Source organism: Lissotriton vulgaris, chromosome 9, assembly GCF_964263255.1.
Source record: "Lissotriton vulgaris chromosome 9, aLisVul1.2, whole genome shotgun sequence".
NCBI lineage: Eukaryota > Metazoa > Chordata > Amphibia > Caudata > Salamandridae > Lissotriton > Lissotriton vulgaris.
The window spans coordinates 357,146,217-357,170,632 of record NC_141697.1 but is presented as its reverse complement, the minus strand read 5'-3'; the positions used below and the strand labels follow the sequence as shown (position 1 = coordinate 357,170,632).

The 24,416-nt window shown below is 42.2% G+C and overlaps 1 protein-coding gene across 1 annotated transcript in view; it reads left to right on the top strand.

Moving 5' to 3' along the window:
• LOC147690129 (alpha-1-antitrypsin-like) overlaps nucleotides 1–24,416 on the top strand; it is a 147,177-nt gene that overhangs the window by 59,678 nt on the left and 63,083 nt on the right. The window contains exon 4 of the mRNA XM_086937730.1: nucleotides 10,199–10,352. Within this exon, the coding sequence (XP_086793856.1) occupies nucleotides 10,199–10,352 (154 nt within the window). The remainder of the gene's footprint in view (nucleotides 1–10,198; nucleotides 10,353–24,416) is intronic.

The following is a 24,416-nucleotide window of genomic DNA, read 5'->3' as shown; positions in this document are numbered from 1 at the left end:
CCAAGTAATTTAGGAAGGCAAGAGCCTAGTTATGTGGCTAGATTTTGTTTGATAATTAACGTTTACTAATGATGTAGGTCTATCATTTTTGCAAAAATGGAAGTCTTTCCCTTCCTTTGGAATGAAGCATAAAAGGCCATTGATAAAGGAGCCAGAAGATCTGTGTGAGTGTGAGAAAGAAGTTATGAGAGCATGCAGTTGGGAGAAGAGTATTTGTCTTTGTATTTTGGTATCTGGTTTGTGTCAATAATGGATTTAACGTGGAGCCTATTCTGGCTAACTTTAAGGTAATTAGCAAGCAATTTTCCTAAGTTATATTTACCACCATAGAATTTTGCACAGGACTTTAATAGGTATACAGAAGCGTTATCCGTAGATTCCTTTATAAACTGGATTTTTGTTTTAAAAAAAAGTTCTGCTAGGCTTTCTTTCAATTTTGAGGTGTGGAAAGAGTGTTCCAGTTTCTTAATCTTTGCTAAAAGTGCTATGGTGGACACACAGGATTGTTTTGCTTTATTGGAGACGTACCTAATAATGAAATTGTGAGCTGCAGCTTTAAATGCATCCCAGATAATGTGAAACGATAAAGTGTCAGGTTGGTTAATGCAGAAATCTTCATGGAAGGAAGAAACAAATGAGGAGGTAATGGCGGGTTCAAGAGTAGTGAGTTGTTAATGCGCCATCGTTTAGGAGGGAGAAATAATATCCAATTGAACTGAAACAGGAGCATTATCAGAAAGAAGTATAGCTCCTATATCAGCTGATCATAAAGATTGAGAGCTATTATGTAATATGAAGATGTGATCTATTCTAGATTGGGTTTGGTGTGGTGCGGAGAAAAATGAGTGTACTCACCCAAGATTACATAACCTACAGGCATCAATTAAGCTCATTTGTTTAATAGTTTGCATGAAACACGTGTGTGCTTTATTGGGGATAAAGGATACTGCTGAGTTACCGTCAATAAAGGGATCCGTATTCTGATTACAATCACGAGCACAAATAAAACTATCTACAGGATAATTTATAAGGCGTTGGGTTAAATTAGAACAAAAATTAACATTACCATTGGTAGGAGCAAATACATTAAACAGAGAAATCTAAATCATTCCAATCATCAAGTGAGTAAATAACCATCTGTCTTCATCATCAGACTCTTGAGATATAAGTTTAGCACAAAGTTATTAATGACATAAAGGTTTAACCCCATTTCTTTTGCTATTCTCTGGTGAAAAGAAAACATCACCTACCCAACCTTTCTTCATATTTAAAGATTCAGATTCCGCGAGACTTGATTCTTGAATTAAAGCTATGCTGACATCTAATTTAGCTAAATACAATAGGACATGCTGTCTCTTGATAGGGGAATTTTGGCTTCTAACATTCCAGGAGACAATGTTCAGGTACAGATATCAATCGTATAGGACATATAACAGAATAAACCAGACACAGTATAAAGGATGCATACTATAAAAAGAAGAAGAAAAGATAACTGTATTGTGTATAATGACATTAGAAAGTAGTAAGTAAGAAGGAAAAAAGAATAGAGAATGAAGAAAAATTAACAAGAACGTGTATCCAAAGAATGGGCTAAAGAAAGATATGAGTAAGATTGAAATGAGAAGAAGTAGAATAAGGAAAATAAGAAAAAATAGGAGAACATACTTAAATTCCAAAAGGAGTGGGAGGGAGGGTTGAGACCACATGGAACAGATGACATGTTCGGACCCAGAGATGAAGGTAGGGTGACCGCAGCACACACAACATAGAAAAAGCAAGGAAAGCCACATAATGAAGGGGATGATATCTGTAAGGAAATAAAAAGTTGTTAATATATGAAAAACTCCAATAACACAAAGTATATTATAAACCTTTGTAAATGGATACATGAGTAGCAGAGTAAAGCATTTAAAATATTGCAAAGTTAAAATCAATTAAGAAGCAGACGTTGTCGAAGTATACATAATGTCCATCTTGCAAGCATTAAGGAAGCTTGTCAGCTTGACAGAATCCTTGTAGGTAGTTGTGTTATTGATGTAGGTTACCTTAAACAGATGGGGTGAAAAAGGCAGAAACAGGCTCCAAAGGATCAAAGATCCAACCTAATAGCAAGACATTCTTTGCATCTGTCTGCTGTGCATGTTGCATATTCTTGAGAGAAGAACAGAGAACTGTCTGGCCATAAGATACGTTTCATGGATCGAACCACAAACAGAACTTTAGGAAGATCCGTGTATTCCAGAAAATATAAAATAACGCCTCTTGGCCTTTCGAAGAAGAAACACATTTAGATTGGTGGCACACACTGGGAGTGCGTTGTATGTTAAGAGGAGTACCATCAGGTAGGTTTAAGATCTTTGGGGGAACTCTTTTAAAGAAAGCAATTGCATCAGGACCTTCAAAACCCTCTGGTAAACCGTAAAGGCAGAGGTAATTTCTTCTACTCCTGTTTTCAAGGTCTTCAACCTGCTTCTGAAGGAACCAAGATTTGAGATTGAAGGGCATCCATCTTAAGAGCAGTGGATCCAAATGATGCAATATTTTGTTCAGCGCAAACACAAGGAGATGATGGACGGAGCGCTGAAACCTTTCAGACACTCACCCCCAGTCCCAGTTCTGGGTTGAATTCATCATCGTTCTTTAACTGACTTTACCACCCCAGTTCAGACCCAGCTATATTTTCAAATCAGTATTGACCCTGTGAATCATGGGAACAGTTCAGCCTGAACTGCCAAGCCAGTTCTTCCCTGGACCGGAAACAACTATCCTGGAACTGGTTTTGGGGTAATACCCCACATCAGCCAAGCTAGCTTGAATCCAGTGGCAAAGTGAGCAAGGGCCCCACGTCTGGGCATAATCTGCCAACTTAGAGCGAACAAAGCAAACGCAAGGAGATGATGGAGAGAGCGCAGAAACTTTTCAGACACTCACCCTCAGTCACAGATCTGGGTTGCTTCCCTCATTGTTCTTTACCTCCCTTTGCCACCCCAGTTCAGACCCAGCTATATGCAAATCAGTCTTGGCCCTGTGCCTCATGGAAACAGTCCAGCCCAAACTGCCAAGCCAGGTCATCCCTTGACCAGAAACAAGCATCCTGGGACCAATTTCGGGTTAACATCCCTCATCAGCCAGGCTAGCTTGAATCAGTGTCAAAGTGAGTAAGGGATCCACGTCTTGGCATTCCCAGCCAACGCAGGGCGAACAAAGCAAACACAAGGAGATGATGGATGGAGCGCTGAAACTTTTCAGACACTCACCCCCAGTCACAGATCTGGCTTGAATCCATCATCGTCCTTTAGCTCACTTCGCCTCCCCAGTTTTGTCTTCCTTGCATCTGTGACAACCTATCCACTAGATGTTGTAGCTTAGCGTCAGGTTGATTGTTTTTCACAGGTTTGGTAGACGCTTTTTAGTTGAACTTGGAATAGTAGTCCCATTTAAACTTCATGAAGGAGTGCTTCTGTGTAAGGAGACCACTAAATCCTCCATTGTTGCGAGTTGCGAGAAGAATGATGAATTATTTATGAACTTATGAGTAGAGGACGTCAGTGCCGACTTTGATTATTTAAATCTGCCCATATATAAAAGAGAGGACACATCGGACAATTTGTCAGGTATAAGCTCTGAGAGCAAATGAGCAATTAGTCACAATATTGAAACGCAGTACATCAAGGAGTATTCAGGTGACGAAGTAAGAGAATGACGGATGACATAGAACGAGATGAACCCAGTCAACCCCATTAAGTAGGCTGTCAGTGTTGTCGGTACAGGCAAATCTCTGGAAAATGACATTTCAGTCACAAAACATAAAAACATTGTCATTTGTGATTTGAAGTGTCATGGTGGTTGTGGAGGCAGCTATTCTCTGAAAATGAGGGTGCAGAGACGTTGAGTCACTCAAAAGAGAAGCCGTTTGGAGAGCCACGCACCGCTGAGAAAAGCTGACTTGCAGCGTTAGCAGAGAGAGGATAACTCAACAAGATGTTACCTCTGGCATCATTGGTAATTCCACCACTAGCTTCGTCCACTGGCAGGAAAAGAGAATGCCGTACTGCTGACAGTGCCCATTCCATCCTGCGGAGAGTCATTTGTGTGCCACCATTTTACGTGGGTTCAAGCCACACCCTTCGGTTGCACTCATTTTTAACCAGAGATAGCAAGCTAGGATGGCATTTAGAGACAACTTAAATCACTTTGTGATTAAAGCACTGACCAAATCACTTATGAGTACTGATTATATTCTGATTTTGAAGCATTTGACGAGGGCATGTAAATATAAGTGTTGCTCTCTAATGAGTAACTTAGAGGTAAATGAAGTGATCTAGTCACTGGTGAGGATTTGGTTGTGAGGCAGACAATGTAAACTGAGTGCATGGTACGGTTCCCCTGAGGTAGAAGCAGTGCTTAACTTGAGCTGGTGGCTGACGGTGGGGGCAAATGGCACTTATTTTTGCCGACCGCTCTTATGTTTTCCCGTGAGACATTTCCCCCAGAGCAGGGGAGGGACAAAACCAAAAAACAAATGAACGGAGGGAGAGAAAGACAGAAAAAAATATCACAAGGAAGAAAATAGGATCTTGCAACAGTGAGGTAAAAGGGTAGGGTGTGTCTGGTGGTGGGTTAAAGAGTTGGATTTAAGACAATCAATCCTTGGTGTTTGGCACGCCGACTTTACATTGTGCTGGCTGCGGGCTTCTGTGCAAGGCCAGTGGCAAAACACATGCCCCCACAGCCCCCAGGTATGGGGGGCCCCAAGGTCCAGAGGCCCCCTCAGCACAACACTCTGGCCTGAGAGCCTGGAGGTGAGATAACTGGTATACTTTTGCCAGTTCTGCAGGGTGTGGACAAGAGGAACTTACTTCTCGGGGTATGTTAACCAGGAGATGGCAGGAGAAAAAGAACTGGACAGATAAGTACTAGGCTCAGTAATGTTCTTTACTGAGTGCAAATCTGGGGTACAGGCAGGTAGATGACATCCTCCCACTATTATAGCAGGGTGAACACCATCTATTCTTTACCGAGTGCAAATCAGGGGTACAGGCAGGTAGATGACATCCTCCCACTATTTTAGCAGGGTGAACACCATCTACCCTGGCAAGAAGTTGGGCCTCAGTTACATATGATGAACTTGTCCCTATGTACTTCCCCGACACAGAGGCACATTCAGCAGATCCTGCACATTGCCTGCATTTGCTCCGAGCAGCAACGTGTAGGAGGTGATGTGGCTTATCAGATTTCAGCTGGCCCAAAACAAAGGCAGAATTTAGGGGCCATCAGGCCTCTTTTTACTGGAATATCCTGGCTGGGAGCTATCTAGAGCCTCATTTCTAGATGCAAATGCAATGAAGGGAAAACAAAAGTGCACAGCTTGTTATTACTTCACAAGTGCTAAAAAGAAACTATAATTTGGAGGCAGGTTTTTAAATTTGTTTAGTGCCTGTAATAAGAGATATGCATGCACTGTAACGATGTCAGATGTATCAGTCCGTACAAGTATTTATACGAATAACTATTTAAATACCATTCATATTTTTTATTTCTTACATAGCAGTAACCCCCTTACATAGTAACATAAAATCAAAGATTGTCACCTGCATATTACACCATGTACTTTGCAGGATATACATTAAGCCCAAATGCTACTTTAAGGCAAAACTGTGATTAGACCCAAATCTCTCCAGCGTATGCATTAACCACCAGAGTTATCGTCCCATAATTTTTATTCCCTGAGATTTACTGGGCACACAAAGATCTTTGCAGCAGGTGGCTTAAAATCCTTAAGATATTTTGAAATGCAGCCTTGAAACCAACTAAGCCAGAACAGATTTACTGCCACATTTCTCCTTGTTGACAGTTTCTGTGGCATGGTTTTAAAAAAATAAGGCATGAAAAATAATCAAGCGAAACCGCTTGTCCTCTACGCACTGTTGCGATTCCAATTGGATATTTACTTAATACATGAATCTCAATGTAGCCAATATACAACATGCATTTAATACATGAAGACACGTGAACCTTTTGAATTTCAAGTATATGTTTTTACTAACATATCGATTTCATCAGGCATAATATGCATTAGGTATGAGTAGATACCATAAGTTCATAGTTTTTGAAAAAATATACATATAATGGTTTCATGATGTGATGTGATGAAACCATTATATGTATATTTTTTCAAAAACTATGAACTTATGGTATCAACTCATACCTAATCATATTAAGCCTGATGAAATCGACATGTTAGTAAAAACATATACTTGAAATTCAAAAGGTTCATGTGTCTTCATGTATTAAATGCATGTTGTATATTGGCTACATTGAGATTCATGTATTAAGTAAATATCCAATTGGAATCGCAACAGTGCGTAGAGGACAAGCGGTTTTGCTTGATTATTTTTCATGTTTCAGTTCACTGGCGCAGTATGGACATTGCGTCTTCCTCCACAGCACGCGTGATTTATGAATGTTATAAACTTGAGTACTGAGTATTGATTTGTTAAAAAATAGGAGTGCCTCTCTCAATACTAATTGTTGTTTAAAAAAATAAGGCCCAGATTTACTAATGGCTCATACTGCCTGAGCGTCAGGCAATGCAAGGCAACGCAAGCTCAAGTAAATTTACTAAGCTACGCAAAGCCACCTTAGGTGGCATAGTAAATCTAGATCCCCTATGACCCACATCTTGTATGCGATGAGTTGCTTCTACTTAGCTTGATACCCGTGGGGCTGCAGCATCTACTAAGTAGTCTCTCCACCTATATGCAGAATAACACATTAGAAGTAAACCTTACAAACATGAAAGTAGTTACATTTACTAAGAAAATTAGAATGCCTGGCACTTGGACTATTGATAGTTCCGGCATATTTACACCTCACAGTACAAGTATCTTAGAGTGGTGTTTGACGCTAAATACACCTTTATTCCGCATATGGAGATACGGAGGCCATGAAGTCGAAGGGTGACTTGCATCACCTTTGTACGGTCCAATTTTGGGACCCCTACAGAGAGTGATGGCAGCAAAAACATTTACTCACTATAGCATACGGCTTAGAAATTGCAGGAGAGAAGGTGGCAAGCCCCTTAGACCAGGGGTACTCATAGTATGGCCCACGGGCCGCCAGCGGCCCGACAAGCCTTCCTTGGCGGCCCGCGGAACTTGCAGACATCCTACCTGTCTTTTAAAAAAAAAAATTAACAGTGTCCACAAACACTGCCGGTTGCAGCAGCGCTCTATGGGGCCGGGCGATTACAGCGAAGGTCAGAGTGGGGCTGCAGGGGCGCTGAGAAGAGGTGAAATACAACAAAGCCTCATTAACAAATGAGTGGTCTTTTAAAGACCTTTGAAGCTCTGAAGAAACTTAAAATGTGTGAGTTTCCAATGTCTTTGGGGCTTTCCAGTTTAAGGAGTATTTATGTATGCATAATTAGAGCATGTGAGGTGAAATTTATTGGAGTGCCAGTAGTTACTTCATGTAGATGTTCAAAAGCATGGATGAGATGATAGAGCTATGAGAGACCCCAGCTCTTGTGAAGTATGGTTTGGATGAGAAAGGGGGTGTTATGGATGACAATAGTTCTGTTTTGAAGGTATGAGGTGGTTCAATGAAGAGCTGTCCCCTCTATGCCAGCTTCCTTGAGTCTTTATATTATTGTGTCACGGTTAACCATGTCAAAGGTGGCTGAGAGATCAAAGAGAAGTAGTGTAGCAACCCCGTTCTGGTCAACTGTGTTCTTAAGATCATCCCAGTTGGCAGATTATGTGCCTCTGACTGGACAGAACCCTGTCCGTAAGTCTGAAAGTATGGAATTGTCTTAAATGAATTGTGACATCTGGGCTAATGCTGCTCTTCTGTCAGTTTGCCCAGGAAAGGCCCATTTGTAACTAGCCTGTAGTTGTCGGGGTTAAGAGGTTGTAGGTTTGTGTCCTTCAGTAATGGGTGTATGTATTACTTTTTAAGGTGTTTGCGAAAAAGATCCCATAGTTAAGGGATTGCGGATGATTCTTCCTACCGGTATAGCAGCAAAGGTAGTTAGAAGAATTTTCTTGAAGTTTGTGGTGGACACAGGTCAGAAGGACTGCCGGCAGACCTGCTTGCTTTGACCAGGTCCATAGATTAATTGTGATATTTGTTGGAAGGAATGCAGAGGCAGTTCAAGCCTACCCTTGGAGGGTTGTTTTGGAAAAGGGTCAGTGTTGGTGGTTTTTCTTTTTTTAAATAGGAGTCCAAAGTGTCTGCTTTGGTTGTGTAATGATTTGTCAGTTTGTCTGTGAAATCTTGAGTAATGGGATGAGCTCCTTCTAGGCAATTTGATTTTCAAAATTCAGTGAGAATTTTATAGAATTCTTTGTTGGGACATTTAGCATTTTGAATTCTGTCTGAATAGTACTTTCTGTCAGGTTTTTGATTACCGACTTGTATATCCGTTTAAGTTTCTTCAGATGAAGTTTGTCTTGATTGGTGTTTGTTTTGAGCCAGCCGCATTGCAGCTTTCTAATCTGCTGTTTAATCTTTTAGCTCTGTATTTCTCCAAGGTTCTTGTTTTCTTTTGTGTTGTTCTGAGAAGCTATCAAAAGCTTTCTGTAGCCACTCATATAGTTCTTGAACTGAATTTATTGTGTCTAGATCTGTATTGGATGTTAGTTGTGTTTCTAAGTTTTCAAAATGAGTTTGTTCCATGGTTTTAATGTGTCATTTTTTATGTGTAATGGTTTTAATTAACTATGCATTTTATTGATGAACCTGAACCTGAGTAAAGCAAGACAACGCAAGTCACTTGTGATACTCTGCTTTGGGAGACGGTCCCTGAGTAGAGTGTGAGTGTTCGCAGACATCCACCCATGGATTTTGGTGCAATCCCATATTTACTAAGACTAAGAAAGCTGGGAATGCATCTAAATGGTATGCCTAAAAAGCACCCATTTTTGCGCCATGGTGCAAGGGTGCCTGCATTGGCACTAGCCACCACTCAGTGTGCCTCCACAGAGAGAGCAGGAATGCAGCATACCTTCGGCATATTCCTCCTCTTGCTGCGTTCGACAAAATGTTAGTAAATCTGGGCCCAAATGTATAAATTGAGGCCCAGATTTACGAAGATTTCACCTCTGGGTTGCAACTCTATTTTTGGCACAGCCCCAGTGCAAAAATTAGTTTGGGATTTGCAAACCTATGCAAATCTTGATTTGCGTGGCTTGGATTTGTAAAAAAAAAAAAAAAGCAACACGTAGTGCTGCCTTGCATTACCTTGCATCAAGTAGACATGTGTGGTGCATGGAATTTCCAGTGCATCCATCCATGTATTTTCATGCAAACTCATAACTAAAACTTATAAGCAGCATCAGGATTATCCACAGGGGATTCTGGGAGCCTGTGCTGCTGAGGAGCAGATAAACGTTGAAAGGTATCTTTTATTTTTTTATTGTCATCATTCGTCATTTCACCCCACCCACCCTGCCACTCAACCCGGACACCAGCCGCTACTGGTGCAAACCTCTGCCAACTGGCGACCCTATTTCTAACATTGTTGTCATATAACATAGGCTAGTTCCGGCCTTACCATCTTAGAGTTGGCCACCTGTAATGCTTCTGTGTGTCCACTGTCCCTGGTGTTCAAAGTGCTGCCGCCCACAGACCGGTATTCTATTGCAACTGCCTCTTGACCTCAGTACATTACGACTATGTATGATATTCACATCTGCATCAAAGACAACAGTTGTGAGCAATCAAAGAAAGAGAAGTGGAACTACATTTTATAGGAATCAACCCACAGGCTAAGCCGAGATTGCGATGACAGAAAATATATTTACCATCTGACTGACTAAAAGGAATAGTGAATGAATTAGTACTGATTTCAGCATAGAAAGCTGTGCGAATGTTGCTAAATCGCAATACCTCAGAAAATACAATGCAGAGCTTTTAAGTGTGTGATATTATACATTAATTGTTTCCACAGTGGCAGCTGAAAACATTTCTTCCGGAAGCGGCAGTAAACATGGGTTGTCTGTTTGCCAAATGCATCCTCTTAGCCAGCTCGCAGATTCACCTTTTATCTGTGATATATCTTGATTTTTAAATGTACTTAATGGTTTCTGCATTAACAATTTTCCAGGTGCTACGTTTGTGGCAATTTCATGAAAGTAATAAAATATTCCTTCCACATTGCTAATGCATGTTTCTTTGTGTACTTGTCTCTCTGCAGAAGGGGCTTTGTGGGTATCTCTTTACCAAGGTTCTCCATCTCCACCACTCTGGAGTTAAAAGACATACTTGAAGATTTAGGAATGACTGACATGTTCATCGACCACGCAGATTTTTCGGGAATCACTGGAGAACCGAATTTGAAAGTATCAAAAGTAAGATGTTTGAGTGATCAGATTTAATTGCACCCTACTAAACTGCGCATCTTACCTTGCATTTCAAACTACAAATTTCAGGAAAGTTTCATTACACATTGATGTAATAGCTCGCAAGCTTATCATTTTTCAAGCCTTTCTATTTTTTCTAGCAAACTCAGTGAATAACAATGGAACCATGGAGAAGGCTGTGGGCTCAGAGAGCACTCATAAGCCTCACGATCAATAATTGAAGAAGTAATGACCAATCAAGACTTAAAGAAGTAGGCTGGGAATGAATGGGGCTCCCTAAGGAGGCAGTGGCCCTGAAGGATCCCCAGTGACTACTACAACAGCCCAAATGGTTTAGTTTTGCTTTAAAAAAGGGAATTGAATTCCTTTATATTGATCCAAATTAATCATAACGCTATGCACAACATGATCTCGAACCACTAACCTTTTACAAGATACCAGGGGGGAGGGAAATTTACATAATTTGCTTTAGCATAATTACACAAAACTTTTGAAAAATTACACGAAATTACTCGTAACTACGTAAACGGCAAATAATGCATTGAATATCAAGCATTTGCCATTATATTTTAGAGCAGCAGCATCCTTGCATCCATTTATGATGTGAGGCTGCATTTCCCTCTAAGAAAGTAGTGCAAAAAATATAAGTGTTGTGAATAACAGCTGCTCACATTCTAGTCATTCACTTTCGGCCAGATTCATGAAGCTGAATTGCGCTCGCAAAGGGTCAGATTCTCAGAATCTGGCCCTTTGCGAGCGCAATTATTGCATTTGGGATTCATCATCCCAAATGCAAAAATCGGTAATAGCGAAATCGCTATTTTGCGAGGAATTACATTTAAGGAATCTCTATTTGAGATTCCTTAAATGCAATTCATCATCCATTTTTAAATTGCGAAATCGCAATTTCGGGCCGCTATTTACCACGAGGTCAAACCTCGTGGTAAATAGCGAAAACTTAGAAAAATGCTTTTAAAAGCATTTTTCTAAGTTGCATGTTGCACACACACATGTCCTTTGGAGATGTGTGTGCGCAACACCAATGTAGATTACCTTTCAGGGGTGCTACAGGATGTCCTTTGGACACCCCTAGCACCCTAGAAATCGCATCCTTATTTGCGCTTAGCAAATTGCTAATCGCAAATAAGGAATAACTCCCCATTCATTCCTATGGGCCTTTAGGCCCATAGGAATGAATGGGGAGTTATTCCTTATTTGCGATTAGCAATTTGCTAATCGCAAATAAGGACTGTGTAGGAATCGCAATTTATTTTGCGATTCCTACATGAATCCTGTTTTGCGAGTCTGTAATAGCGATTCCTTATGAATCGCTATTACAGACTCGCAAAACGGGTCTTTGATGAATCTGACAGTTTTTTCCCAAGGCATGATTTTACCACAAACATGAAGGAATTGCTCTTTAGGTGTAGCACAATGGCATTAGGAAACTTGAAGGAGCCCTCCGGCAAAGTACCGAGAGAGTCCCCCCTCGCCCCGGCTCACCACTGTTACATGCCTGGTTCTTCATGACCTGGTGTATTGTTCACTGGGTCCAAGCGTAATAATGCTCACGGACACCAGTGGGTGGTTACATAGCCATGAGGTGTGTGTTTTGGGCACTTTTATTACTTTCTATCTCTACATCACAGCCTGCACTATAGGGTGAATGGTTGGTTGGAGGGTACAATTCCTGAACACCCCTCCTGTGTAAGCTTACAGTGGACCTGCCCACTGACCAAACATAATATTCCTCTTCTATCCCAAACAAAGCAAACCATTAGGACAAGATTTAGATAGCATCAGACAGAGTGTGTGAGAGAGCATAACTGCAAAATCGGCCCTGTACCAAAATCGGCCGAAAACTGACCCCGGCAAAGAGCTCGGCGACATCTCCAACCCCCTCCCTCCCTGCCTCCCCGAGTGGGGAGGGGGCGAGCACTTTGCCAGGGCTGGTTGTGGTTCCCAGTCCGGCCCTGGTGGGTATGAACTTTCTTACCCATAGCACATAGCATGCTTTGGTGCAGGATTTGGCCTGGTACACCTTTTCTTCTTTGTAAGGGTTACAGCAGCAACAGCATTGACCGGCTTTACTTGGTGTTGTAATGCTGCTCCCATGTGTGCTGCTCATACCTTTGTTAGCTCTTTGGACCAAGCCATTGTCAGAATGTCCACCTTGGCATTCTGGGGACGTGAAGAATGCTTTCTTCATGTTCTACTGAGAAATACCCCTGGATAAATTGGGCTCGAATTCCATCATTTTCATCAAGTAGTATGCAGCCAGCAGGTGGTCATTGAAGGCATCTACTGATTCATCATTTTTTAGCTTGGTATAGTAGAAAACGTTCATAGTCTGGGTTTGCACGTGGCTCGAAGTGAGCAGCTACTGCTTGTTTTGGTGTACCATACATGAACGTGGTCTGGCCTCTGTGATAGACTTTCCTAACTTGTGGATGAATGCACCCCTAAAATGCAGAAGCATAGGACGTTGTCTATCATTTTCTAGTGCCAACACTGCAAAGTACATTTCTAGGCACTCCACCCATTCTTTCCAATTCACAGCTTGAACAGATGAGAGACCATTGACTACAAATGACACCATGGGGGGTATGGCTGTCATAGTGGGAACTGTAGTTGCTAGCATTTAATGTGATGCAGTCGTGCAGATTCTTTGGGGAACCACAGCATGTGCTTTCCTCTCCCTCACCAACAGTCAACTAAAGAAAGCACCACCACCACAGAAAGAGATCGGTCCCGATGTACCAGGCAATGTTCATATGTAACTGTAATAAGCAGAGTGCCTGTGCTAAGCAGGCACAGAAAGCACAACAAAATGGATACTGAGCCACCCACGGAGTATCAAGGAATGACTGACGTTCCAAAAGTATAAAAACAGTGTGCGCTTGCCCTGTAATTAAAACAACACACAGCACCAGTGCAGTTTCAGGACACCTTCTACATGAACATGTGACTTCACTGGAAGGTTCACTGGCAATGGGGCAAAAGACAGGTGCTGCAGGCGCACACCACTTGCAGGCCGCGCGATGGAGGGCATGTTGGTGAAAGGTTGCCAGATTTGTAATTTTTTTTGTCCTAATTCTACAAACATGCTCTTAATCCAGGAAAGTAGAGCCGGTCAAGCCGATATCTATAGCCAAAGAGGAAAAAGAATAAAACCTGGTCTCTTCTCATTGAAGGGTGGGTAGATTGAACCCCAGGAGCTGTTTTCAACAGGGCTTATCGGAGATATCCAAAGCTCCACCTCCTCCATAAGCCATTCACGCCTAGCTTTAGCTAGCTTCCCATCATCTCGGCCTGATGAGCAAATTCGTAATTATTGGACTAGTGAGTGCAATAATTATATTTCTTAAACCAAGTAAATCCATTAAAGAAGTGAATAACAGAACCTAAAATAAGAAACAGAAAGAACAGACATAAAAGAATAGGAAATTACTCTAATTGTGTTGGTCGGAAGATGATGGGGATGGGCTAGTGCACAATAAGTTAAAACAGAGAGGTTTAAGACAAAGACTGTAAACCAGCTATCCCATAAATCCCAGAATTTTGTTTTTTTAACCCTTTTACTTGCTCGATCAAGAGTTGAGATACGTTGTACTGAACTTATCCATTCAGATTTGGTGGGTGGGACAGGTAAGATCCATTTTATGCAGATCTCCCTTTGTGCCAGAAGTATCAGGACAAAGAGAAGTGCCTTCTGGTTTCTTGACAGAGTCAGATTTTCTGCCTCCTTGAAATTACCCCAAAAATTACTGTAGACGCTGTAAGCCCAACCTCTTTACCCATGATTTCAGAGATGGTCCTACTCATGTGTTCCCAAAAGAGCTCCATCGAAGGACACTGCCAGAACATATGTAAATCGTTTGCGTTGATTTCGTCACACTTCGGGCACTTCGTTCCCCAGTTCAGAAAGTTTCAGTGGCGTCCAATATGCCTTTTGGACAGTGAAAAGATGTTTTCTTTTCTTTTTAAAGGGGCAGCTTTCACATATAACCAAAGAGTAGACATAGATACTTGCCCGAGATGTTTGAGGTCTTCACCCGGAATGTCCTTCTTCCAGCTCTCTGTGAAAGGGTTAATTTTTTCCTCTCCAGTCTCGATCATTAACCAATACCATGCTGCTTCTTCCTTTCATGTTGGTCTTATACATATTTCTTTGACCAAGTCACCATTCCCTACAATTTCTTTACTTATTGATTTAGTCCAAGTGAGGATTTGCAGATACTTGAATTTGAAGACTGAATTATTGGTTAAGGCAGAGAGACACTGCCATGGGATTAACTCATTTTCCACTTTTAGCTTCCCCCATCTTACTATCCCGGCTCTATGTAGGGGGAGGGCCAGGGCATCCCAAATCGGCATTTCTTCATTATAATAGGGTATGTCTAGAAGTCACTTGAACCCATACTCTAATAGCTGCTTTGAGATCACGGTTACCAGATTGCACGGATGCGTGCCATGGGACACCACAGGGTGCAGACAGAGCTGTCTGGCCTCTCACCAAAAGGAGGCAAACTCACCAAATTGCCTGTGATTTCTAAACTCCAAGTAAAATGGCGGGTCAAGTATATGGCACAGGCTATTCTGCATATGCCAGTGGTGTTGTATTATGGATTAAAGCTGATGTTCCCTTTGAAATGTACACAGTTGAAATAGACGCAAATTGATGCTATGTATTGGTGAAGGGACACTCAGATGGAAAATAGTTGCTCATAGGGGTCTCTTATTCTCAAAATATTGATGAAATGACACTTGTTGTCAGGTGACAACTCATCTCTCCACACCCCTTGGATTTTCAGGGGAGATTTTAATTGTGTACTGGATACTCACGTGGGCAGATCGGTACCTCCATGCCCTCATTTCCTAGCAGGACATGCCAAACATTTCCAACATGGTTTTATCTCTGGAACCTGGGCGACACCTAGAATAAATAATTTCCAACTTGTTTTGAGTATTATTTTAATCCCCCTGCACACGATATGCACTCTCAGTTAGGTAGGTTTGTTTGTACACCAGCTCTTCATACCACCATCTCCACTTTTTTCTATTACCTAAATCATTTTCCTACCAGCTCACTGCATGATTCTATCTTGGGATAGATGCTTACCTCTATTCTGACATAACAGCTCCAGTTGCCGAGGCTCAGCGTAATTTGGATTTAATCGTTTTGCAAGAGATTAGGGCCCTATTGTAACACCTTCTACATAATGATACTCTAGGCTCAAATAGACTTTGGGCAAAGATTTACATGTTTTTTTTTATCCATGTTGTTGACCCGCAAATAAGTTGCTCTTTATTAGTCAGCTTTAGCGCCAGGTATCTTTTCCCCTTCTATGAATGAGGCTGTTACTTGTACTATGCTTAAGCCTCATAAAGATCTCAGGTATAATTTTTCTTACCATCCACTATCGATCTTGAATATAGATTCCAAAATCGTATTCAAAATACCAGCTTGTCGCTTATTGCCTGATTTCACACAATTGACACAGGATGATCAGTCTGTTGCACAATACCCCCTTAGTATTCATAGATTACGGAATGTTAAGTCCGATACTTAAGAACTATTCCTGAATGCAGAGTGTATTGCACTTGATCTTGAAAGGCATTTCATTCCCTTCATTGGGATATATGCAGAGTGTGTTGACTCAGTTTGGAGTAGGTAGGACCATATTGATATAAATCGGTACATATACTTTATGAGTGCCAAATAGCCCATTAAAGAACAGGGCAATGAATTTCTGATTCTTGAGCCATCGTCCAGGGCACCCTCCAAGGCTGCCCTTTATTATCATGGCTTTTCGCTATAGCTGTCAAGCCCCTTGCCCCTCAGTTGTGACTCCTTGGAGCCTATTGGGAGATACAGATGTGCTATACCATAAATACACTGTCGCTATATGTAGTCAGTTTACTGTTGTATGTCCTCATCCAATGCCTAAGAAACACCAGAATCAAAGGACATGCACTTCAATGGATCTGCTTCTTCCTGACTGGAAGGATCCAGGGAGTCAGCCTGGCACTGTACACCTCGGTTTGCCGCAATCTCATCTGTGTGTTTGAGCAAGGATTATCCCTGAGCATGACCCTCTTCAATGCATGCATGATCCCTTTAGTAAGCATAATTCTCTCTTACAACATCAATGTCCTCTCCTATGCTGATGACACTCAACTCATTCTTTCCATCATGAATAAGACAAACAGTCTCCGGAACAAGTTCAATGACAGTATGACTGAAATAATCCACTGGATGAAGACCAACTGTCCGAAGCTGAACACCAACAAGACTGATATCATGATTTTCAGGAAGAGCACTTCCCTGGCTGGTGGCCAAAAGAGCTGGGACTAACAACACTAAGAACCAGAAGAATCACATCAACAGCAAACTAAAACATGACCTCTATAAGAAAATACATTAGGTTATTGGTTGAGGGTGGGTGGAAGCCCCACTCAGGCAACAACAAGAATCCTTGTCAGGGTGACCCACAATAGTCACTAAAGTAACCTGTGCTTAATCCTCTGGAAGCTTAGTACCCAATCAGTCAGGTTTAACTAAGAGAAAATGTGTAAAATATGTATGCTGCACAGCAGCAGTCAAAACAAAACACAAGAAAAATCCCAAACCAATTTAGAAAAATAGAGTAAAGCGTTAACAAATAAAATGATGTCAGAACTATAGAAGTCCAGTTAGTAAAACCGAAGATACGCAATGTAAATATTTTAGAACAAATAGTGTCTAATAGCACAAAGCACCACTTGCGGTCATCTAGTCATCACCACCCCCTTTTGTACCACTTTTGGCCGCCATAAGTGTGGCAGGGTATGCTCAGACGTGAGTCCCTTGCTCACTTTGCCACTGGATTTAAGCAAGCCGGCCTGAAGACGGCTAGAATTCCAGAAACCGGTCCTCAGAAGCTTGTTTCCGGTCCAGGGAAGACATGGCTTGGCAGTTCGGGCTGGACTGTTCCCATGAGGCACAGGGTCAGACTGATTTGCATATACCCATGTCTGAACTGGGGTGGCAGAGTGGGCTAAAGAACGGTGATGGATTAAACCCAGATCTTTTGACTGGGTGTGAGTGTTTGATTGATTCAGATGCTCCGTCCATCACCACCCCCTTTTGTACCTCTTTTGGCCGCCATAAGTGTGGCAGGGTATGCTCAGACGTGAGTCCCTTGCGCCACTGGATTCAAGCAAGCGGGGCTGAAGATGGCTGGAATGCCAGAAACCAGTCCTCGGAAGCTTGTTTCCGGTCCAGGGAAGACATGGCATGGCAGTTTGGGCTGGACTGTTCCCATGAGGCACAGGGTCAGACTGATTGCCATATAGCCATGTCTGAACTGGGGTGGCAGTGTGGGCTAAAGAACGGTGATGGATTAAACTCAGATCTTTTGACTGGGTGTGAGTGTTTGATTGATACAGATGCTCCGTCCATCACCACCCCCTTTTGTACCGCTTTTGGCCTCCATAAGTGTGGCAGGGTATGCTCAGACGTGAGTCCCTTGCTCACTTTGCCACTGGATTCAAGCAAGCCGGGCTGAAGACGGCTGGAATGCCAGAAACCGGTCCTCGGAAGCTTGTTTCCGGTCCAGGGAAGACATGGCTTGGCATTTTGGGCTGGACTGTTCCCATGAGGCACAGGGTCAGACTGATTTGCATATAGACATGTCTGAACTGGGGTGGTAGAGTGGGCTAAAGAACGGTGATGGATTAAACCCAGATCTTTTGACTGGGTTTGAGTGTTTGATTGATTCAGATGCTCCCCCCATCACCACCCCCTTTTGTACCGCAGTAGGGGAAAGTCACAAGTAAACTGCGCTGGAGCATTACCATCTCCAAGTCCAGCACAAAGAGTTCCGAATCATGATGGTAGAGGCCGCGGGGAGCAGGGAGTGTGTTGTGGATGATCATCACTGTAGTACAAAGAGCAGGTTGAGCGGTGCTGGCTGTCATTACTGTAGCGCGATGAACTGGTCAGGCATTCCTGACAGTCATTGCTGAAGCTTCACAGTGGCATGCACCAAATTCACTACTGTAGTGCAAATTTCACATCTCAGATTGCCAGACATTGATGGTAGTCACTGCAGCATGAAAATGAGGACTGCACCAGAGCTTCACATTGATATTCGTCATGGTACCCAAACTTCAGGATTTCACCTTGTCTTCTTGGAAGGAGCTCAGACTGATGCCAACCAAGGGTCCAGGGACTGGAGGCCCCTCTTTGGGATCAGGAACTCAGTCCATCAGATTCCAGCAGGGCTCAGGCATGTCCAGTTCCCAATGCAGGTCCAGCTGCAGCAGGTCTTCTGGGCAGATGCTGGGAGGAATCTAGGGCTTGGGATTCCCCTGTAGCTCAAACAAGAATTCAGTCAACTGAAACTTGGAGTCACTCAGGTTAGCTTAAGCTGAAGGTAATCAGGAACAGTCTTTCGTCCGAGACAGCAAGGCAGTCCTACGCAGCAGGGCTGTTATCTGGCAACAGGGTAGTCCTTCTTCTTTAATGTCACCAGGTCCAGGAGTGTTCTGATGAGTGGCTCTGGAGGTCCAATATTTATACCTGGTGCCAGCCTTTATATGTGGAGGAAAACCTTGTCCTGTCCTTACATCTGGTTCTGGAAAGATATTATTTTCCCCTGTCAAGGTCCTGAGAAATCTGGTGTGACAATAGGCTGGTGTCAGGGTTCTGTGTGTGTGCCAGAGGCAAGCTCTTTGAAGTGTAAGTGAGGCAGGGTACAGCTCCTCCCTCAGACATCACATCAGGATAACCCTTCCTGCCCACTCTTAATTCGCTTTGTGTCACTGAGAGGAATACACAAACCCATCAGCAGTGCCAGTCACAGTCATGTGACCTAGGACACAGCCAGAAGGTAGAAATGGTTAGGAAAAGAAAATGCCAACTTTCTTAAAAAGTAGCATTTTCATAATTGTGACATTAAATCCGGCTTTACCAATAAAAAGGCTTTAGAATTACAATTCATTTGAGTGTAAACAGCATATCTTTATCTGCTCCCAATCCAAAGTTAGCCGTTATTAAATGTAATGAGGTAACCTGATAGTCAATGGGAGAAATAGGCCTTACAACAGTGAATAACGACGTTAAGAGGTGTTCACTCCCAAGACATGTAAAACTTAAGCACACATGCCCTACTTTTTAAATTATCATCACGCTGCCCTATTATCCTTTGGGGCCCAACGTAGGGGTGACTTATGTGTATTAAAATGGAAGGTTTAGTTCTGAAAAAAGGTTTATTTTGGCGGATCAAAATGGAGTTTTAAACTGCACTACAGGCTGCAATGGTAGGCCTGAGACATGTTTTATAGGACTACTTGATTGGGTGGAACAATACGTATTACACACCCGCTAGTAGCATTTAATTTACAGGCCCTGGGTACATGTAGGACCTGATTCTATATGTAAATGAATTGTGCCAATCTGGTGTAGGCCACTTTTGCCATGTTTTAGGGAGAGAGTACACACATTTTAGGACTAGTTGGCAGTGGTAACGGGCACGGAGTCCTAAAGTCAACCGAAATAAAGTAAAAAAACAGGAGGGTTGAAGGCAAAATGTTTGGGGTGAGCCTTCAGAGAGGGCCAGGGCCAACAACCACCCAAGGCAATGCCATCTTTGCCCCATGCATCTGAAGATGCTGAGGAAGACTTTCCTATGGATCCCAAACAGCACCCGGAAAACTCACACACACCCTTGCCACAAGCAAGCTGGACTATTAGAAGAACCTCTGTGCTAAGATCAACAAACAACTCACCAGAAGGCTTCAGATCATTCAGTACATGGTAGTCAGAATCCCACTCAAACTACCATGCCGCACTCACATCACACCACAGCTGAAGAAGCTCAATTGGATACCCATGCAAAACAAACATATTTCAAATTACTCACACACACCACATAACACTAGCTCAGGATACCTCAACAATTGCATTTGTTTTCACAAACTTTTCAGACTACTTTGCCCCTCCGGGTTCCTACTCGCACAGATCCAAAGCATATGAAAAACCTGATCCGGTAGTTGAACATTCTCCTACATTGCTGCTAAAGCTTAGTTCAACCTTCCACTGCACATAAGAGTTTCCTCATCACTTCTTGAATTCTGCACGAAGCTGAAGACCTGGCTTTTGAGTAGTCCCACTAGGCCCTAGGTTTGGCTACACTCACACCTGCTCACGTCAGGATTTCCACCTGAGTGAAAGGCACTCTACTAATCTGCATAACAAAACATAACACTCTGTGTAACAGACACCGGAGAAGACCTATCTTCCATTGCACAACAATTGGAGGACTTTGACACGATTTTGGGACTTTTACAGGCCCTGGGTACATGTAGGACCTGATTCTATATGTAAATGAATTGTGCCAATCTGGTGTAGGCCACTTTTGCCATGTTTTAGGGAGAGAGTACACACATTTTAGCACTAGTTAGCAGTGGTTAAGGGCACGGAGTCCTAAAGTCAACCAAAACAAAGTAAAACAACAGGAGGGTTGAAGGTAAAATGTTTGGGGTAAGCCTTCAGAGAGGGCCAGGACCAACAACCACCCAAGGCAATGCCATCACTGCCCAATGCGTCTGAAGATGCTGAAGAAGCCTTTCATATGGCTCCCAATCAGCACCCGGAAAACTCACACACACCCTTGTCACAAGCAACACTCTATGTAACTGACACCGGAGAAGACCTATCTTCCATTGAGCAACAATTGGTGGACTTTGCCACAATTTTGGGCCTTTTACAGACCCTGGGTACATGTAGGACCTGATTCTAATTGGCTCTGCGCATTGGAATAATATATCCTATAGATGTGACGTAGGACTTATGTCTACTAGGTCTCTATCGAATGTATTAGACTTAATTGTGAGTGCCAGCTAGCTCAGTGGTCACGGGAAACTTTCTCGAGTTCACAAGAAGGGATTTAGTTTTGGACAACCGCATAAACATGACAACTTTGTTTCCCCAAGATAAAACTGATCTTCAGAGTCGTGGAAACAATAGATAGATATTTTACTCAGTCATTCGTGCAAGCTTCATTTCACCAGAGTTTGCAGAGAAGTAGATAGATGGGCGTTTTCAATAAAAGGTATTTTATTGAACACTCTTCTTTCTCAAGCATAAGAAATGAACTGCTACAATCGTAATACTGGTTGCAAAGTGTAATGCGTACATTAAAAAGAGTAGGATAAAATAATACTGTAAGAGCATTGTATGGTTCCTAGACCATAGATAAATACATACATAAATAACAAAGGCTAAAAAGTACTCAACAGGTGCTTCTAAAATACGCCTACCCCGATGTACCTAACCTGAGTCTAGTACAAGGGAAGAAGTAAGTGAGGTGTAGCATAAATTTAGTATTCTTTGCAAAGAATCTATCCAAGATTTCTCTAAGGGTCTAATCAGCTCCGTACCTTGGTTTAGAATGAAGAAGGTCAGGCTCAGGAACCGATTTCTCAACAACCCACCAGGGTAGCTGGGTAACACTGGAGCTGGATTTCTCTGCGAGAGAAAAGACAGCGTCTCTCTCAGTGCATCTACTGGAGGGTCGGCTTCCTTCGGCACTTGCTGTAGCAGGATGCGTCGGGAAAGTAGATAGTTGAACCACTTCAAACCACCGTGTGTTTGTTATGGCAGTGTGGGCATATTTATACCTTGAAGGTGCCTAGTTTGACGTAAAGGTGGACATAATAATGTAATCAAAGAGTCTCAGTTCTTTGAAAACTCCATGAGTTCTTGGACAAGTCAGTATTCAAGCAAGGGGAAGTCCCTAGCTGCAGAAGCCGAGTTTTCCAAGAAATCATTGTGGATTTTCGGAACTAGTGGAAGTAGCCCTGCCGTATTTGGGCTGCATGAGCTATGTCTAAATATGGTTATGATTTCTATGCCTATATAAGGATATGGTGATTTATACCTATATAAGGGCATGAATCGGGTAAATTACAGTAAGGTCCTAAAATTTTATTAGTTAACATACTTTTCATGCCTGCCTTTTCAACATTTTTAAAGTAAAAGGTTTCTGGATTTGTGACATTAAAACCTGAGAAGTATGGAAATGTACCATAGAATGTTTTAGAGCTACCTTTTGGTGGCGTTGGACAATGTTCCCATTGATTATCAGTTAACACATTTCTAGGGTTTGTAGATTTGTGCAAATAATGATGACCAAAATGATTAAAACAATACATTTCCTCATAATTTGATGAACCTTCTAAGTATTCATGTTTTGCAACTTTTGAAAACATTTCTACGTCTGCATCATGTTATTAACAGTCTCAAAGTCCCAATCATCAAAAAATGTACTTGGTGAAACAAACTCAAGTAAACCTTAAATTGGTGTGGAATCTTCAACAGCTCTACCGGACCATAAATGTCATAATCAGTTCTGTCCCATGCTATAGCACCTGATAGGGGAATGGCTGTGATGTTTACTGATGACAGGCCTCTTTGTTCAGAATGAAATGATTTGTGTGGCTTCAGCAGAAAGTTGATGTTCTTACTTGCTGTGTCCATTTTACTATATTTTCCATCTATCATGTTTCTCAAACTTAACACAAGAATGAGCCATAGAAGGAGAAAAATTACACCTAGCCCAATCCAAAATTCAACCCATGGTGAAGTCAGGTATGTAGTCAGTCAGTCAAAGAAACTTTATTCGGTTATTTAAAACCATAAAAGCAAGACATGGTATACAAAACAAGTTTAAAATTCAATTAAACATATATGAAAAGACATTACTACACCTTCATAAAAAGTACAAAGAACCGAATTTTGTTAAAAATAAGTGACTGTAAGAGCAGGTATGTAGTTGCAAGCTGGTGACCAAGTTATTTGACTTGTTCCTTGAAAGGTTTGTTTATTGGCGTAGTTTCAGGTTCACTGGGATCCTCGGAAAAGGTATCAAAGTTGATGAAATAGCCAGAAGCAGTTCTGTCAATGGTTGGTATTGCATCCGGATTATTTGAAATCACTGGAGCTGCTTGTTCCCTTGACATGTTAGTATAGTCAGATGCTACATCATTGTAGATGGGAGTTTCTTGACAAACTGTTATTTGGGTTTCAAGAGGCACAAGTTCCATGGCTTTGTTGCAATGTCCTTCTTTTCTCACTGCAGATTCTTCAAAGGTGATGAGTCTTTGAGTTTGAACCTCTTGAATGGTAACAAGATTTAGTCATCTGCTACATCTTTGGAGTCCACTGGGTCTACTACTTATTATTGGCCACATGGTGGGGTTGTACCAGGTCAATTGCTACAGACCGGTTCTCCTTCCTTCCAGCAAGGGGCGGCAGTAACACTGTTCTTGATCCGTGGACTATAGTACAGGTACTGGTTTCCTATAAGAAGGCCCAAATTCCTTCTTATACACTATTTTTTCTCTGACCAGGTCCCCAATCTTTGGAATCCAGACAGGTCTTGCTGGGACAGGTGGTTTTTCTTCAGTGGTCGTTGGCTTTTGTATAGTATTGCTTAGACGTCTTCTTGTTTCGTTTAAGTCCTGTAAAACAGCCAAACGATCTATGATATCAAAGGGTTTTTGTTCTACCACTGAAGTATGACGATCGAGGTCTTCGACCATCATTCTAGTACCAAAAAGGATTTCATATGGAGTGATTCCACCAAGAGAATCTCTTAGCAGGGTATTAAGACTACGTTGGACACTTATTCGATGTTTGACCCACCCGTCACCCAAACCTAATACCCTGGCTGTTATAGATTGCTTTATGTCACGTTTTCTTCTTTCCACAACCGAATTTCCCTCAGGATGGAATGGACTTGAGTACCGCAATGCAAAGCCCAAGCTGGTCAGGGCCTCCTTGTAAGCCAGAGAGCTAAAAGCAGGACCCTGGCCAGAATGTAGCGTGTAAATTGCGGATGTGCCGATAAAGACTCCCAAATCTTTTATAACAGTTCGGGCGTCAGCTGAGCGCTGAGGCCACAACCAAATAAATCTTGAGCATGAATCCACTGCAACCATGATGTATTTATAGTTACCAAAGTGGTCCAGGTAAACACATGCTAATGGTTTATCTGAAATTAG